This window comes from Leiobunum rupestre, chromosome 9, assembly GCF_980474605.1.
Source record: "Leiobunum rupestre chromosome 9, qqLeiRupe1.1.hap1, whole genome shotgun sequence".
Taxonomy (NCBI): Eukaryota; Metazoa; Arthropoda; class Arachnida; order Opiliones; family Sclerosomatidae; genus Leiobunum; species Leiobunum rupestre.
The window spans coordinates 42,338,304-42,354,873 of record NC_143392.1 but is presented as its reverse complement, the minus strand read 5'-3'; the positions used below and the strand labels follow the sequence as shown (position 1 = coordinate 42,354,873).

The following is a 16,570-nucleotide window of genomic DNA, read 5'->3' as shown; positions in this document are numbered from 1 at the left end:
CCACCGTCAGATCATCTCACGGTTTTCATATATAGACGTTGAAATGGCGTCCACTATAAGTAGAAATTCCACCTCGAAACGTTACAATTGCGTATATATCTTTGTAGTAGCGAGAATCCCGTTAGTCGGCTTCGATGGACCATTAAATTTGCCCCATTAAAGAAAAAATCTTAATGAACATCCCAGTCCAGACGGTTGGTTACGTCCCATCGGAAATTCACCGTGTTTAGTTCAAGTAACCTCCAATGTGTTCCTCGATTTTTATAAGAAACGCTAGAAAAAAGTACATGGAACCGGATTGTCTCGTCCCAGAACCGATTATAGAACGGCCCGTTTTTAGTTCTTACACGAAGTGAAAAATAGCTAGCTTCGGCTGTGAAAAAAGACTCGAGAAAATTGTAGGAAGACGTTACGCGAAAGGTCAAATTTTGGTTCGTTCATCTTTGACACGGGCCGCCAAGCCAAGCGAGAAATTTTCCAAATACGTTGCCTCGGAACACCTTTGGTCCCTAGATAGATTGAATAGGGTAATCGGTGGTTCCAGCCGAATCTCGTTGGGAGAGTCAAGGGTGGTGTTCGGCTTAGGATGTTGATGACGCTATAGCATTATTGGTAGTCGTCCCTGTAAGAGAAACGGATTGGGTGTTCGGGGATGTCTCGCGTTAGCGCTCAATCGTTGCTGGTGTTAGCTTTGTTCTGTTGCTCGTATCAACTGGTCTTCAGCGCCCTCAAGGTGAGTGACCTTTGTGCTTAATTAACAGGTATCATTTTGACTTTTATCCTCCGGTGACTTACGGTTATACCAGAGATATTTCATAAACGCCTTTGTAGTTTGGAAAAGTATACAATTCCAGTAGGGCTCATTACCGCCTGTAACTTCGACTGTTCTAAAATGATTACGTAATTAATTACAGATTTAACATTACCAAAGGCGGTACTCAGTTTCGTATGCCTGTTTGTTTACAGTTATTTATTAGGTATCTAGCCCATCGCCAATTAATAATTTTGAATATAGCTGACACAGTGGAAAACGTTAACAAGTTTTTCTATTAATTTAGCCGTTTGAATTTTGTGATTTAAATTTTAGCATAGCGAATTTTAAGGGTTATTTATTATTTTAGTACTAGAATTATTTTTTACCTATTTCAGCTTTACTACTTGAGGCTCGACTTTTAGTAGTCGGAAATAAACCAATTACTCTTAGCTTCTATTAAACCTGGTGACAAATATTTTAAATTCATTGATCCATCATAAATATGGAAGTTCATACTGCCTTTAAAGGGAGTATATCCCTAGCAGGGAAGGTCAACTTTCCGTCAGTCTGAAAGGTAGTAAAAATTCCCATTGCTTATCCTGTTGCGAGGTGTATAGAAACTTTCACTCCACGAGTGAGTATTCGCAGAAGCTTGACCGTCCCAACCCGGGTTATCCTCCATTTAAATAAACTTTAGTATATCATGTGATAGGACTATTCAAGTGCCGCTGTAGAAGAACTTACGAAGACGTGCTACGTCATGTGTAGAGATCGGCGTTTGAATAAGAAATTATTCAATTATTAATTTTTATTCATAACCGCAAATTATCCAAAACATTTACGAAAAAACCGATTATTTTTGCATGTTAAATCGTTGTTTATTCGTATAAAATGTTCATAAAAAACAATTAACCAAACTTTTTATGGTTAATCGAAATTTTGTCGGTTAATTTATTCGTTCCGCCGACCTCTAGTCATGTAAATTGTACGGTTCGATTCGAAATTTCTCACGATTCACGTGAAGTTAAACTTAATTAGAAATCCACAACTTACCATTGGGCTACCTATTGTGCAAAGGCGAAACTAAACGGGCAGGGGAAAACGTACCAAAATTACGATCAGTATACAAAATAAACTATGCAAAGCTACTATTCTTTAAATTTGGACCACAAGCAACAGCTCAACGAAACAATTCAGTCGCAACCACAATTTCACACCATTCTTTGCACCTTTAATGCCTTTTTCAGCCAAACCTATACACGCTTCACCTATAGGTTTTCACGGCGTCTCCCTATGACCCTGTTACTGTAATTTCTGGAACAAGGGAATGGTTAACTCAGGCAGACACACATTTTATTACATGTTCTTAGCTTTCTTTTAAGATTTCTAAGTAACTTGTCTTTAAACCCGATTAAACATTGTCTTCTTTTCCCCCGCGTGTCAGTTGTCCGTGTCCAAGCGTCATGCCCTGAAGAACCCAAAGCGGCTCTGGCCCAACGCTACTGTGCCCTTTATAATTGATCCTACGTACAGTGAGTTTCGTTTTTTGTGATGGTCCACTCTATTTTCTTACAAATATTGGGTAAGACCAGAAGTGCATGATATATATCTTAATTACGAGTAAAGTATCCATCTAACTGCTAAAATGGTAGCGGACGTAAGTGTATAATATTGTTACAGAAGCGTGACACTTCCTATTCTTCACATGCAAAAGTTTTACTGAGAGCTATTCACGAGACAAACTGCATTACGGGCTTCGTCGCCGTTTTGCGTCCGCTTGCTAACGCGCCTCGCTAAGGGGAGATTTTCTTCTTGTGATAATAATCAGCTAGGCTAATACCCAAGGCACCACCCTAGGCCTAAGTCATCGAGCGACCTTTGAAGCCTTTAATTCAAGTGGCCGGGTTACAATGCGTAGGAGGGTGGTGGCAAGCCCTGCAAGCCACGCGAGCCAACAGCTCCCTACACTAACTATTACCGTTAACCTTAACAAGTTTTTATGGAAGGGGAAACCGAAGATCTCGGGGGAAAACCCCTTAAACCAGTGGGGAGAGAACTTGCAAACTCAACGCAGAAAGAGTTGTTCGGAGTTTGCACCCAGTGCCACAAGTTGGGATCGAACCCGGCTCCTCTAGCTCTCAGTAAAATCTTCCCAAAAGTGACCAACTTATTGAACCATTATATAGACTTATGGTACAGCTCATCGCAGCCAAAGATTATGTATAAAACCACATTTTTATCGATGAAATTGTTTTAGTGTATGACGTAGTTTTCCCTGGACTACTTTCTCTTACTAAACGTATTTTAAAAAATCTGCCGCGAAGATAGGTGATTCGAGATGGATACTTATCCCGTAAGAAGTATAGTATATACTTCTGGTAAGTCGCGATGATATAAATACTAATTTCTCAATCTCTCAGCCGCCAAACAGAAATTGAAGATTACCGAAGCCATGGAGTTGATATCCAGGGTGAGCTGCATTCGATTCGTATCCAGAAAGATTGAGTTGGGTTACATGATCGTTCACAAGGGCAATGGGTAAAGTTTCTTTCAAACAAGTGGTGGCTCTAATATAATACCTGGATAGTACGGTAGATGTCATCTTCGGCAGAGTGTCCATTTGGTTGAGATTTTCAAAGCTAAATAATCGCACGAAATTTGAACCGATGATTATATTAAATTTAAATTATAATCAAATAATATTAAACTCATAATTTAACAGATTTTCCATGTTATGACCGAGGCTTAGCATCAATTTTATTTCGTAAATTATAATGAACGTAAAATAGGAAAAAGTACAAACATGTATTAAGTTGTAGTAGATTAACTATTTTTTAAAGAGTTAAGATTCATTTTCTTAGCCGGTTGAAGTGAGAAATCGAGAGAACTTTTAGTTGGTACCTGAAAAAATTAAAATATTTAGCGCTACGGCTATATAGGGGATGATACTTTGCGGCAAAGCATCCTAGAGGTTTTCTTGGAGCCGTCAATTGTGTTAATTACGCGTTCCCCCAATGACACAAATATTTATGTTGTTAATAGTTGTAGCGCCAGACTCGGATATAAGCCCAACCCTAGAAGGGTCACCTTGGGTCCAAACTGTATGTGGTCTAGCAGAGTTCTACACGAATTGATGCACATACTCGGTTTCTACCACGAACAAAATAGGCCTGATAGGGATCAGTACGTCAAGGTTTACCAGCAAAACATTATGAGCCGTAAGTGTTTAATTAAGAAGTCGATGGAATCTGGCTATTTTGCACAGCTCGTTCGTCAGTTTTAGGAGGTGGGAAATAATCTAATTTTGCTGTTTTGCGCCATCTATACTGATACCTTAAACTACACACAAAAATTACTTTAAATAAGTTATTTTATGATCAGACGAAGTAATTCAGATATTTACTGCGCAATAACTGGTGGCTTTACCGTGGAGTCGGGGTCCGGCTCTTGTAACCCATAAGGGCGGTGGTGCACTGGGAGATGTTAGCTCTGATCAAATGGTCCTATCTCCACCTCCGCCTTCGGTCAGGTTTGGGCTGGAAACTGAGCTTCGGCTCAGGCTAACGGAGAGGGGCCGTGAAAACTGGCCGCCTCTGCGGATTGGGTAGCCTGCTGTGGGGCGGCGGGCCTCCGTATGAGGGCAAGGTGGTCCTGTTTCCCGGCCTTTTGGAGCACACCGGGATCTCCGGTGCCAGCTGTGCCGAGTTATGTGGACCGCTGTGTGCCCGTCGTTCCCCTTTAGGAGCTCTCTCCAAAGTGTTTGACTCTTTACCTACGTAGGTAGGGTTCGGCTGGAGTTGATATAGCATTCACTCTTACTCCCACTGCTGTGTGCAAAGTGGATACTGGTCGTCCCATTGCTGCACCTTCTGCTGGGTTGAGTGGCTTGCGTCGACGGTGCGACCATCAGTCACCTGTCCGGGCTGTGGACGCTGGAGTAGGGTTTTATGATGATAGACCTCCGGTGGTATGGTCTCTGTTACTAGGTACACCGGGCTATAAATTCGGACACACTGCTCCTTCGTATACTTTCTAACCAAAGCTAGTCTGCTTTCGAATTTTCTTTTCACTCTTTCACAATGAAGATCGCCATCTATGTTTACGTTTTAATACTAAACATCAGTCGAACTTTGACTACTAAGTTTTCGAGGGTGGTACCAGAATGAATCGGTTTTAATACCTGAATATTTAATGGCACGAATATTATTAATCCTCCTTCTTAATTATGAATAATATTAAATATTTAAATATAATTTATTAGCATAATAAAATTTAAAGATTCAATCGATCACAGTGTACAGCTTTTATTTAGTCTAACAACATTTAAGCGCTAAAAATCATGCTAGTTCCACTAGCGGCCGTTGGATGGCGCGACGAGAAGCTATGATATTTCCCTCTCCATGTACTACCTTTTCCCAACCAGGAACAAACTATGGTTGTGGCGAACGAGTTGCAATTCTAAATACGGCCTGTGCCGTGACTTGTCCATAAAAAGTTCATTCTGTTCTTGGGACAATTTCCCTAACCAATATTATTTCTTCTCCACTAGGTTATAGGTCCAATTTTAACAAATCTAATCCGAAGCATACGACTACCCTGGACCTACCGTACGACTACCATTCTATTCTGCATTATAATAGCAACGGGTTTGCCAAAAACCAAACTTTGAAAACAATGGTGCCGTTGCAAATAATAGAAGGTAGACTGGGTATGGGGAAAACCCTGACCTCCCTAGACATTGCCAAATTAAATAAACTGTACAAGTGCTCTCCATCCGACGAACAAATTGTGCCTAAAAATGAAACTAACGAAGTGTCTCTTAATTTAAATTAAACCTAAGCCAGAAGTATATCATAGGTTTCTTACGATAGAAGTAAGGAGTAAAAATGAAACCTGTAACTTCACAGGCTCGAGGAAGTTCTCAATGGAAACGATTTTCAGCCAAACGGCATCACGGATTAAATTATTCCGTCTGTACTGCTCCGCCTGACAAAGTAAAATGTTAACATTATTAATAAAAAAAAACTTTTTTTTCTATTAAATACTTTTATAAAATCACTATGATAACGAATTCTTCCTAAATGTATTTGAGAAACGAACGAGAGCCTGAGAAAGGCAGCTAATCTCATATAGTAGATGGAGACTTTTCTCTAAGAGATTTAGTATATATTTCTGATATAACTTATTTCTTTATTGTATTTGTAAATAAACTCGTTATTTATTAAAAATATATTTATGAAAGGAAAGTATATTTTGTTTCCGATATACTCTTAAAGGGAGTATATAACCTTTTCTGGAATTTGGGGCAATACATAATTATCTCCCCTAGCAAACTAGGATGGTTCTAATTACTTTAAGTAACACAATATAATAAATGATATGACAATTCGCCAAACGTTATCAGTTAAAGGGGCTCCAAAGTTCGGTGGCAAAAAAAGAAGAAAATTGAGAATACTTTTCATCCCCCCAAACCCCTCACTCGGCCTTGGCAGAGGCGGGCAGAGTCCACCGTAAATTTTGCACTTTACTGACTTTACACACATTTGGCCACCGAACTTTGGAGCCCCTTTAATCCAATGTCCTATTGCCTTTATTCATAAAGGTTGGGTAAGCAAATGAACATTAAACAATGCTACTTATGAAACAACCAAAAATACATTCTTGATAATACTAGTTGTAATGTTTTGGTGTTAATGGTCTTAAGCGACGTTTGACTTTATTCCCGTCGATATAGGCGCTTAAATCATGCATCTTCAAGGATATCACCAAAAAGTAATATTACCAAGATCCAGGACCCGCAGGGTTTTGTTTAAATAGTGCTTGTTGAAATAATAGAAACTTTTCCCCTGTAAACAGAACGTCGTGTTTTTGTTAGGCCTTAATATGTCCTGGTTCTAATGAAACATTTGTTGCATACCGTATATTTCCGAAGCTTGAAGCCTATAGTGGAGATCTGTAAAATGCTGTATAAGAAATTAAACACATCGAATCAGCCTGATATCTTATTGTTTCCCTAACACAGTGATTCACAATTGCGGCTCCATTCATAAACTTAGGGCTTCCATAAGATTTTAAGTTACACTTCAATAAAATAGCCCTTTCTATTAATTCAGGGCTTAACGGGCCATACACTTTCACATAGGCAACTTGGCGTTATTAATCTAGTCTCTGCTAACTTTTATACTCTTTGGTTCAAAAAATTCTGTTTATAATTATACCTATTTGATTGATACTCTCTGAAGCGTCACCCATAAACTCAATTTTCAAAATAAAGCTAAGGTAGCCTATACGTTAAAATAGTATATTTCACAATATAGTAAGTTCACAACTGAACTATTTACAAAATCAATAAGATATAGTTTATTAACTATTTATAATGGTTTCTATAAAACTATAACTATTTATCCAGACAACTGGGTTGGCAGGTTTGCCAGATAATCCTTTTATGAACCTCCTTGGTTCATGAAAAATCAGGATAAACCTTCTGCATCTCTATACACAAAAGTAAATAAGCACACAAGTAGTATTTAATTGAATGGTCTATTAGTTTCAGCAGAAAAAAAATTAAATACCGAATTTTTTTAAACAAGGGTTCCACGATAAATTAGACACTGAAATGGGGCTCCACGAGCGGACAAATTTTGGGAACCACCGCCCTAAAACGCTAATGAAGTTTTTCCTTCCCCCCCTCTTATAGTCATTCGTCTTAAGTATAAATAAATCCTTTTAGGTAATAACTAGGGTGCAGATAATTCCCTTGATTGTTAAGACACCCCCGTATGATTAAATCTAATTAAAATAAAACCTGTAGCTTTGGCTGTATAGAGATTAAAAGAGGGAAATTTTTAATATTGCTAAAGATACCGAGTCATATAGAGTGATCTCCTTACAAAAAACAGTTACTACTAATAATCCTCACCTCTATGGATTCCTCTAACTTACAAGTTAGATAGTTTCAGCAACTCATGAAAATGCGTAAACGCTAACGTCTACGACCCTACCAGAGGTTTGGTTCCAAATGAAGTTAAAGGGAATAGAACCTCCAACGCGTTCTTTATGGAAGACCACATCAATTGCCTGTTAAAGGGAATAGAACCTCCAACGCGTTCTTTATGGAAGACCACATCAATTGCCTGTTAAAGGGAATAGAACCTCCAACGCGTTCTTTATGGAAGACCACATCAATTGCCTGTTAAAGGGAATAGAACCTCCAACGCGTTCTTTATGGAAGACCACATCAATTGCCTGTTAAAGGGAATAGAACCTCCAACGCGTTCTTTATGGAAGACCACATCAATTGCCTGTTAAAGGGTATAGAACCTCCAACGCGTTCTTTATGGAAGACCACATCAATTGCCTGTTAAAGGGAATAGAACCTCCAACGCGTTCTTTATGGAAGACCACATCAATTGCCTGTTAAAGGGAATAGAACCTCCAACGCGTTCTTTATGGAAGACCACATCAATTGCCTGTTAAAGGGAATAGAACCTCCAACGCGTTCTTTATGGAAGACCACATCAATTGCCTGTTAAAGGGAATAGAACCTCCAACGCGTTCTTTATGGAAGACCACATCAATTGCCTGTTAAAGGGAATAGAACCTCCAACGCGTTCTTTATGGAAGACCACATCAATTGCCTGTTAAAGGGAATAGAACCTCCAACGCGTTCTTTATGGAAGACCACATCAATTGCCTGTTAAAGGGAATAGAACCTCCAACGCGTTCTTTATGGAAGACCACATCAATTGCCTGTTAAAGGGAATAGAACCTCCAACGCGTTCTTTATGGAAGACCACATCAATTGCCTGTTAAAGGGAATAGAACCTCCAACGCGTTCTTTATGGAAGACCACATCAATTGCCTGTTAAAGGGAATAGAACCTCCAACGCGTTCTTTATGGAAGACCACATCAATTGCCTGTTAAAGGGAATAGAACCTCCAACGCGTTCTTTATGGAAGACCACATCAATTGCCTGTTAAAGGGAATAGAACCTCCAACGCGTTCTTTATGGAAGACCACATCAATTGCCTGTTAAAGGGAATAGAACCTCCAACGCGTTCTTTATGGAAGACCACATCAATTGCCTGTTAAAGGGAATAGAACCTCCAACGCGTTCTTTATGGAAGACCACATCAATTGCCTGTTAAAGGGAATAGAACCTCCAACGCGTTCTTTATGGAAGACCACATCAATTGCCTGTTAAAGGGAATAGAACCTCCAACGCGTTCTTTATGGAAGACCACATCAATTGCCTGTTAAAGGGAATAGAACCTCCAACGCGTTCTTTATGGAAGACCACATCAATTGCCTGTTAAAGGGAATAGAACCTCCAACGCGTTCTTTATGGAAGACCACATCAATTGCCTGTTAAAGGGAATAGAACCTCCAACGCGTTCTTTATGGAAGACCACATCAATTGCCTGTTAAAGGGAATAGAACCTCCAACGCGTTCTTTATGGAAGACCACATCAATTGCCTGTTAAAGGGAATAGAACCTCCAACGCGTTCTTTATGGAAGACCACATCAATTGCCTGTTAAAGGGAATAGAACCTCCAACGCGTTCTTTATGGAAGACCACATCAATTGCCTGTTAAAGGGAATAGAACCTCCAACGCGTTCTTTATGGAAGACCACATCAATTGCCTGTTAAAGGGAATAGAACCTCCAACGCGTTCTTTATGGAAGACCACATCAATTGCCTGTTAAAGGGAATAGAACCTCCAACGCGTTCTTTATGGAAGACCACATCAATTGCCTGTTAAAGGGAATAGAACCTCCAACGCGTTCTTTATGGAAGACCACATCAATTGCCTGTTAAAGGGAATAGAACCTCCAACGCGTTCTTTATGGAAGACCACATCAATTGCCTGTTAAAGGGAATAGAACCTCCAACGCGTTCTTTATGGAAGACCACATCAATTGCCTGTTAAAGGGAATAGAACCTCCAACGCGTTCTTTATGGAAGACCACATCAATTGCCTGTTAAAGGGAATAGAACCTCCAACGCGTTCTTTATGGAAGACCACATCAATTGCCTGTTAAAGGGAATAGAACCTCCAACGCGTTCTTTATGGAAGACCACATCAATTGCCTGTTAAAGGGAATAGAACCTCCAACGCGTTCTTTATGGAAGACCACATCAATTGCCTGTTAAAGGGAATAGAACCTCCAACGCGTTCTTTATGGAAGACCACATCAATTGCCTGTTAAAGGGAATAGAACCTCCAACGCGTTCTTTATGGAAGACCACATCAATTGCCTGTTAAAGGGAATAGAACCTCCAACGCGTTCTTTATGGAAGACCACATCAATTGCCTGTTAAAGGGAATAGAACCTCCAACGCGTTCTTTATGGAAGACCACATCAATTGCCTGTTAAAGGGAATAGAACCTCCAACGCGTTCTTTATGGAAGACCACATCAATTGCCTGTTAAAGGGAATAGAACCTCCAACGCGTTCTTTATGGAAGACCACATCAATTGCCTGTTAAAGGGAATAGAACCTCCAACGCGTTCTTTATGGAAGACCACATCAATTGCCTGTTAAAGGGAATAGAACCTCCAACGCGTTCTTTATGGAAGACCACATCAATTGCCTGTTAAAGGGAATAGAACCTCCAACGCGTTCTTTATGGAAGACCACATCAATTGCCTGTTAAAGGGAATAGAACCTCCAACGCGTTCTTTATGGAAGACCACATCAATTGCCTTTATTCCCTTCACAATCAGCGATTATCAGCGCCGCAGGTGTGAAAAGCCACAGGAGGCAGCGGACAATATTGGAACCCTCGGAGGTCGACAAAAAAACCAGAGGTTATATTCCCTTTGCGCAAATTCTTGGTCTCTTTTTAAGCAAGCCTGGATCTTATACAGGGCCGGATTAAGACTTTATGGGGCCCTAGGCCCAAGTTAATTTTGGTGCCCTCTTTCAATAGCGAGCGAAGCGAGCTAGGCGCTTCCTCAATTTATAATTGAGAAATGGTAGGAAAATTTATTTTGCTGCCAGATTTAGTATGTCGTCAGGGGCTAGACGGCAGTCCGTCAGAGAACGTTTTTGGTTCATAGGGGTGGTCGCATTTACTAAAATTACTCCGGAAAATATTTTGTGAAAAGCAAAGTTTTGTACTTTTATTTTTTTCGAACCCTCTTGGTGCCCCTTGTAGGCTTGGTGCCCTAGGCCCAGGCCTATTCGGCCTATCGGTCCTGATCTTATATATATGATATATTTTCATGTATCATTTCAGTTAGATCTTTTTCTGTATTTCTGTAACTTCAATAGACCCATGATGAAAGTTGGGGGGGCCGAAAATTAACATTTTTACCTGGCAACTCAGCATTTGGACGGAACATCCGTTTCCTTACTTCCGCCTGTATATTTCAATGGTGGTCACGTGGTTCAAAACGTCACGAATAGGATGTTCCGTCCAGAGGTCTCACTTAAAGGGGCTCCAAAGTTCGGTGACAAAAAAATAAATAAAATTGAGCATGCTTTTCATTCCCCTCAACTCAACCGTAAATTTCGCACTTTACTGACCTTACACACATTTTGCCACCGAACTTTGGAGCCCCTTTAAGCCTCGTCTGCGGCCCCTCTGTTGTTATGGGTCTATTATTTTTTTGGGATTCATTTGTCGGCTGCTTCTTCAAATGTTGAAATCCCAAGTTCCCGAACTTAGGATTGCACATTTTCATGTATTGCTGACAGAGGCGTACCGAAGAGGGTACGTTGGGGGGGGGGGGGGGGGAGGTAGTGAAATTTGCCAAGTAAACAACAAAGTTTGTCAAGTCGTCTAAGTTTGGATTGTTACGGTAGATTTCAATTTCAATGTTTTATTAAAATTATTATATATTATATTTCGCGAAACTACGACAACCGAACGCGCCTATGTCATTCTAGCGGTACTATTCCCAATTCAATGGCGAAAACGATTCGGCGGCTAGTTATAGTGAGTGAAGCATTTGCGTACTCTCTTTATATATAAAGCGAGATACACGAAGAAGAAAAAAGAGATTGGACGATGCTACAGCAATTTAAAAATCCCATCATCAAACCTGCTTACTATTTTCTCGTCGTGTATCCCGCTGTAGTAAAAAAAAAGATACATTTCATCCTGACGAATACTAGTTGTTGTTTAACTGAACTTAGTGTTGTTAATTTTCCGGAAAAATAAAATGCGGAAAAATTTCCAGAAAATTTTCCGAACTGCGGAAAATAAAAAATTGAAACATAATTTACTTTTTAGGGGTTTTTAATGTTTTTAACTTTTTGCGATATAAAATGTCTAATATCAGTAAACATGCTACAAAACATTAAAGGGGCTCCAAAGTTCGGTGGTAAAATGTGTGTAAAGTCAGTAAAGTGCGAAATTTAAGGTTGACTCTGCCCGCCTCTGCCAAGGCCGAGTGAGGGGTTGGGGGGAATGAAAAGTATGCTAAATTTTCTTTTTTTTGCCACCGAACTTTGGAGCCCCTTTAATAGTGTTACATTGTTAATCAGTTTAAACTAGTCTAGAGGTTTAGTTTTACTTTCAGATTCGAAAAAATTAGGTGAAAATGCCGCTTTATTTAAATATGCAAACAATGTATTAGACTAATCATGGAATAAATTTTTTTTCGGAAAAAAGGACTCGGTCATTTTCCGGAAAATTTTCCGAGCGGGAAATTTTCCACTAAAAATTTCCGACTTACAACACTAACTGAACTGCTTTGAATAACTGGAATTATTCATACCCAAATATAACAAACAATTCAAACACTTATTACTTAAATATTAACGTAAGAACAACCGACACTGTATCACACGTTATCTTTACACAACGCAACTTTATGGGCTTGTAAAATTTTCACTTTCCTAAAGAATATCACTATAATATTCACGACTTACCTAATTTACCCTAAGTAAATAAAAACTGTAACATCTCCTATAGAAATTAAAACTAGGTATTTTTATAAATTTTATACAGATTGCCAAATTTAACGTAGAAAATTAACATTAAAATAATAACGAACAACCGATATTCTCTATCACGCGTCTATCTGCCTTTGAATTTTATAAGGTGCTGTACGAAAAATGACTATTTAAAAAGCTTTTACCACAAGGCTGAACTAAAGTTCCGACATAATAGCTGCCTAGCATAGAAATCAGGTCTTGTAAGTTATACACAAGGAGAAGCAACTACATAGAAATCTCAAACATAGTTAATGACTTTAGGGAAGTCAATTGCTGGGAAATTCTAAATGATTTGTTGCAACATCGTTTACAATCAATTTAGTAGTTTTTTAATTAACAAACATGTTTAATAATTTTCATTTTGCCAAGTCCACCTCGATTTGCCAACTCTACAAAGCCTTTTGGGGGGGACACCCCTCCGGTCCCCCCCCCCCCCCCAAAGGTACGTCCCAATTTGCTGAAGACCAGTGGTGCACCCAAAACGTAATTGAAGGGTGGGGGCGGTGGATTGTGGAATGTTCGGATTGAAAGTAATCAGTAAAAAAATCTTTGTAAACCCCTATGTTCTGGGGGGACCCAGCCCCCCTGGGCCCCCGCCTGGGTGCGCCACTGTCGGAGACTCACACTATTGTCCTGCTCCAACTTCAACTTGCAACTATTCTGAGTAGTAGGGTAGTATATTTCACCTGGGGACGGATCAAAGACTATATATACGCTTCGCTAAATAGACTGGCGTGTTCAATGGCTCAACTTGCATACGATAGCAGACGCTGGTCAAAATTTTCCCCGCGCTTCAGCAGTGCTACTAGTGGCGCCTCTAACGGCTGGTCAAAGGCTTCTCCCGTGTTTCGAAAGTGTTAACAGGTTTTTTGTATGGAGACGCCTGTCTAGTAAGCGAAGCGTATATATAGTCTTTGGGACGGATGGACTTACCACTTGGTAGGTGGGCAAAATCCTGCAGGACTACGACCGAATTTTTGAAACTTTTCACCTCATGTTTTTCTAAGCCTTAATATATATATAAAAAGCTACCTGGTCAAACACTTTTTTCGTATGGTGAAAACCGAAAAGCTTTGTTTATTTCAACAAGCACTATATAAACGGTCACATGCAGGTCCTGTGACTTTGTCTCTAGGATTTATTACTTGGCAATTTCCTTGAAGATGTTTTATTGAAGCGTCTATAGAGTATAGAGTAGTAGCACTCCGTAGCTTTGGCCATGGCTGCCATTTTGGTCGCCAATTTTTTATCTATAGGAAAGAGCATGGGTCGTCACAGTGCCATTACTCTATAGGAGGAGTACGATCAATATTTATGTAGGTTCAGGATCAAGGAAATACAGTCCACTAACCGCTATGGGATTAATCAGGGGTGAGATATGTGTAAAGGCCTTGCCAATGGGGGGATACTTGAGGTCACAGGGTTGGGACACCCTTAGCGGAAGTATTCCGACCATCCTTTGGGGGATCAGTGGTCGTCCTCAAACGTCTAACCACAAAATCTGCCTCCCAGACGTTTGGGATTACATCAGTACGCCACTACTCCCAGCCAGGCTTGGAAATAAGCTGTGGTCACTGGGTCAAAGATCAGTTTATTAATTGCTGGGACCAGTTTTTTATTCAAAAGCTAGGGATTCACTGGTCCAGTGTCCAGTTTATTAATTCAAAATTATCTACCGTATTATTAACCAACTGGTCTACGTGACCACTTAAATAATTCAAGAGTTAGGAGCATAGATATAGGAAACGTATATAAAGGTCTAGATAAAATATTTCAAAGGGAGTGAATACGGAGGTGACAGCTAGCAGAAACGCGTAATTTCTGCAGGCTATCCTTATAAGGCGCTATCTATCGCTAAGAAAGCTCGTGCTATCGTCGCGAGAGCCATTGTCTCCTGCTTAAAAATTATACTAAAAGTCACCAACAGATGGTGTCTAAAGACTACGGCCTGCGGAAAGGTCAAGCACTTAGTACTAAAATGCTAAGAGAGCTCGCGCTCTTGGTCACGTGCCTTCCTCGGTGTCTGCTAGGTGTCAATTCCGTATTTTATGTTAGGCTTAGACGACCCGAAATTTATCTAGACCTTGATATTCATTTCTTATATCTATGGTTAGGAGTCACTGGCCAAATAGACCAGTTTAGAAATAAACCTTATTTCCAAGCCTGCTCCCAGCTGAAACACACTTCTTCCACCCATTCTATAAGAAGCTTTGGGGGGGATTGTCCCTTGTTAGGTAAACAAGTCGTAGCGAGTGTTAGTGGACATTTTTTCAATTTTTCTGAGAAAAGTAGTTTATTTATCAGAAGTCACACTGTAACCCTTCAAGTTCATTTTCCCCGCTAGCTTACATTTTTTTTATAATTTTTGTGTTTTATTTACTTTTGTTATTGCGTTTTCCCCGCATTCGTGACCCTCTAAATTTACAGTTTTTGTTAAGTATTCTTAAAGCCCCCTACATCAAATATCTTAGAATTCCGAGCTCTATTTATTGAAACTAATCCCAGTGTTAAATATAAATTTAATTTAATAATAAACTAAGACTTAAATAACTTTGGAACCATACATACAAATTAATTATTGTTTAATAAGCCTTATAGAACTCGATCAAACCCCACGATAAAATAAAAAATTAAGATAATTAATTAAACCATTCTCTCAATATAAATTATAAACTAAATCCCTGCCTTCGGCAACGATAATATTAATCCCTCGCTAATGAAAGTGTTTTTCTCTCGGTCACAAGACCGTGTTGCAATACATTTCGAGCCGTCCACACCCAGGTTTTCCCAAAAACTTTCCGAACTAGACCTGTAAAATACCCTCAGCTCACAGCGATCCCATGAAGTCATTTCAAGTCCACAAGCTTCATATTAACTATCAGGTAGTAAGATCCCAAGAAAAGCGGACGTTTTCCAAGGTTGCCGCCATAGGGTCGCGAGAGCGCCTGGACATTTCCTCTTGGAGACAAAAAGAAGGTAGCCTCGAGAATCCTTCGCACCCCCCCTCCCCGCAACCCCGAGCGACCTTTCGTAGATCAGACGACGTCATCAGTACCATCATGGGACACGAGTCTTAGGTGCACCAATGACCCACGTAAGAAGGGAGGTCACTAATTACTTTTGTTTCAACTCCGCCTACAATCCTTGGAACAAAACCAAGAGACAGAGCCCCAAAGAGACAGAACTCTGCTTTTGCCAGAACGGCACAGAACTCCGCTTCTCGGGCAAGAGAAGAACCATGTCGAAATAAATATAAAATAATGTGTGATGAAGTCGCGCTTAAATATTAATTAACCCTCAATGCAAACCACATGATCGGAACAACCCTCACTGATTGCCTAGATGACCCACAGCCAGGACATTCCGATCGGAAGAACATAAGCCGAGCAGTAATAAGTCTGAGAAGCGTAATGCCCTCAACACCCTCGAATCACCTGTTGATCACCCAATATCTAGCCATTCCGAGAGAAGACAGCCAGATGACCGAGACCGATTCCCTAGCCTAGCCGGACATTTCAGACCGAAACCCGAAGTACCTACGCCCCCGTCAGCTTGTGAAGTAAAAGAATATAGGAAGAAACCCGCAATCCGGCCGCCAAACCATAGACGAGTAAATAAAGAGAATTAAAGAAAAGTGTGAATAAAGAAACGCGTAAACAAGCAATCCCCAAGTGAAGTGCGTGTGTCGGGCATCATACGTAAACCGAGGAACGAGAAAATATAAACCCGTAAACGGAGGATACCGAAACCAAGTGATGAGTAGAATTTCCATCATAACCCCCCCCCCCATTGTAGAGTACCCAGGGTCGAAATAAGAAGTAGCCAGTGAAAAGTAGAGAAAAAGTCTTGAAAAGAAAGCTTAATC

At 40.1% G+C, this 16,570-nt stretch overlaps 1 protein-coding gene across 1 annotated transcript; it reads left to right on the top strand.

The window, feature by feature from the left end:
• The first annotated feature begins 3,092 nt into the window (after positions 1-3,092).
• Positions 3,093-5,587, top strand: LOC149927898 (low choriolytic enzyme-like). The gene is made up of 4 exons (XM_090157878.1): positions 3,093-3,132; positions 3,175-3,292; positions 3,797-3,972; positions 5,304-5,587. The coding sequence occupies exons 1-4, from the start codon at positions 3,093-3,095 to the stop codon at positions 5,585-5,587; spliced, it is 618 nt and encodes a 205-aa protein (XP_090014004.1).
• Positions 5,588-16,570: the final 10,983 nt, after the last annotated feature.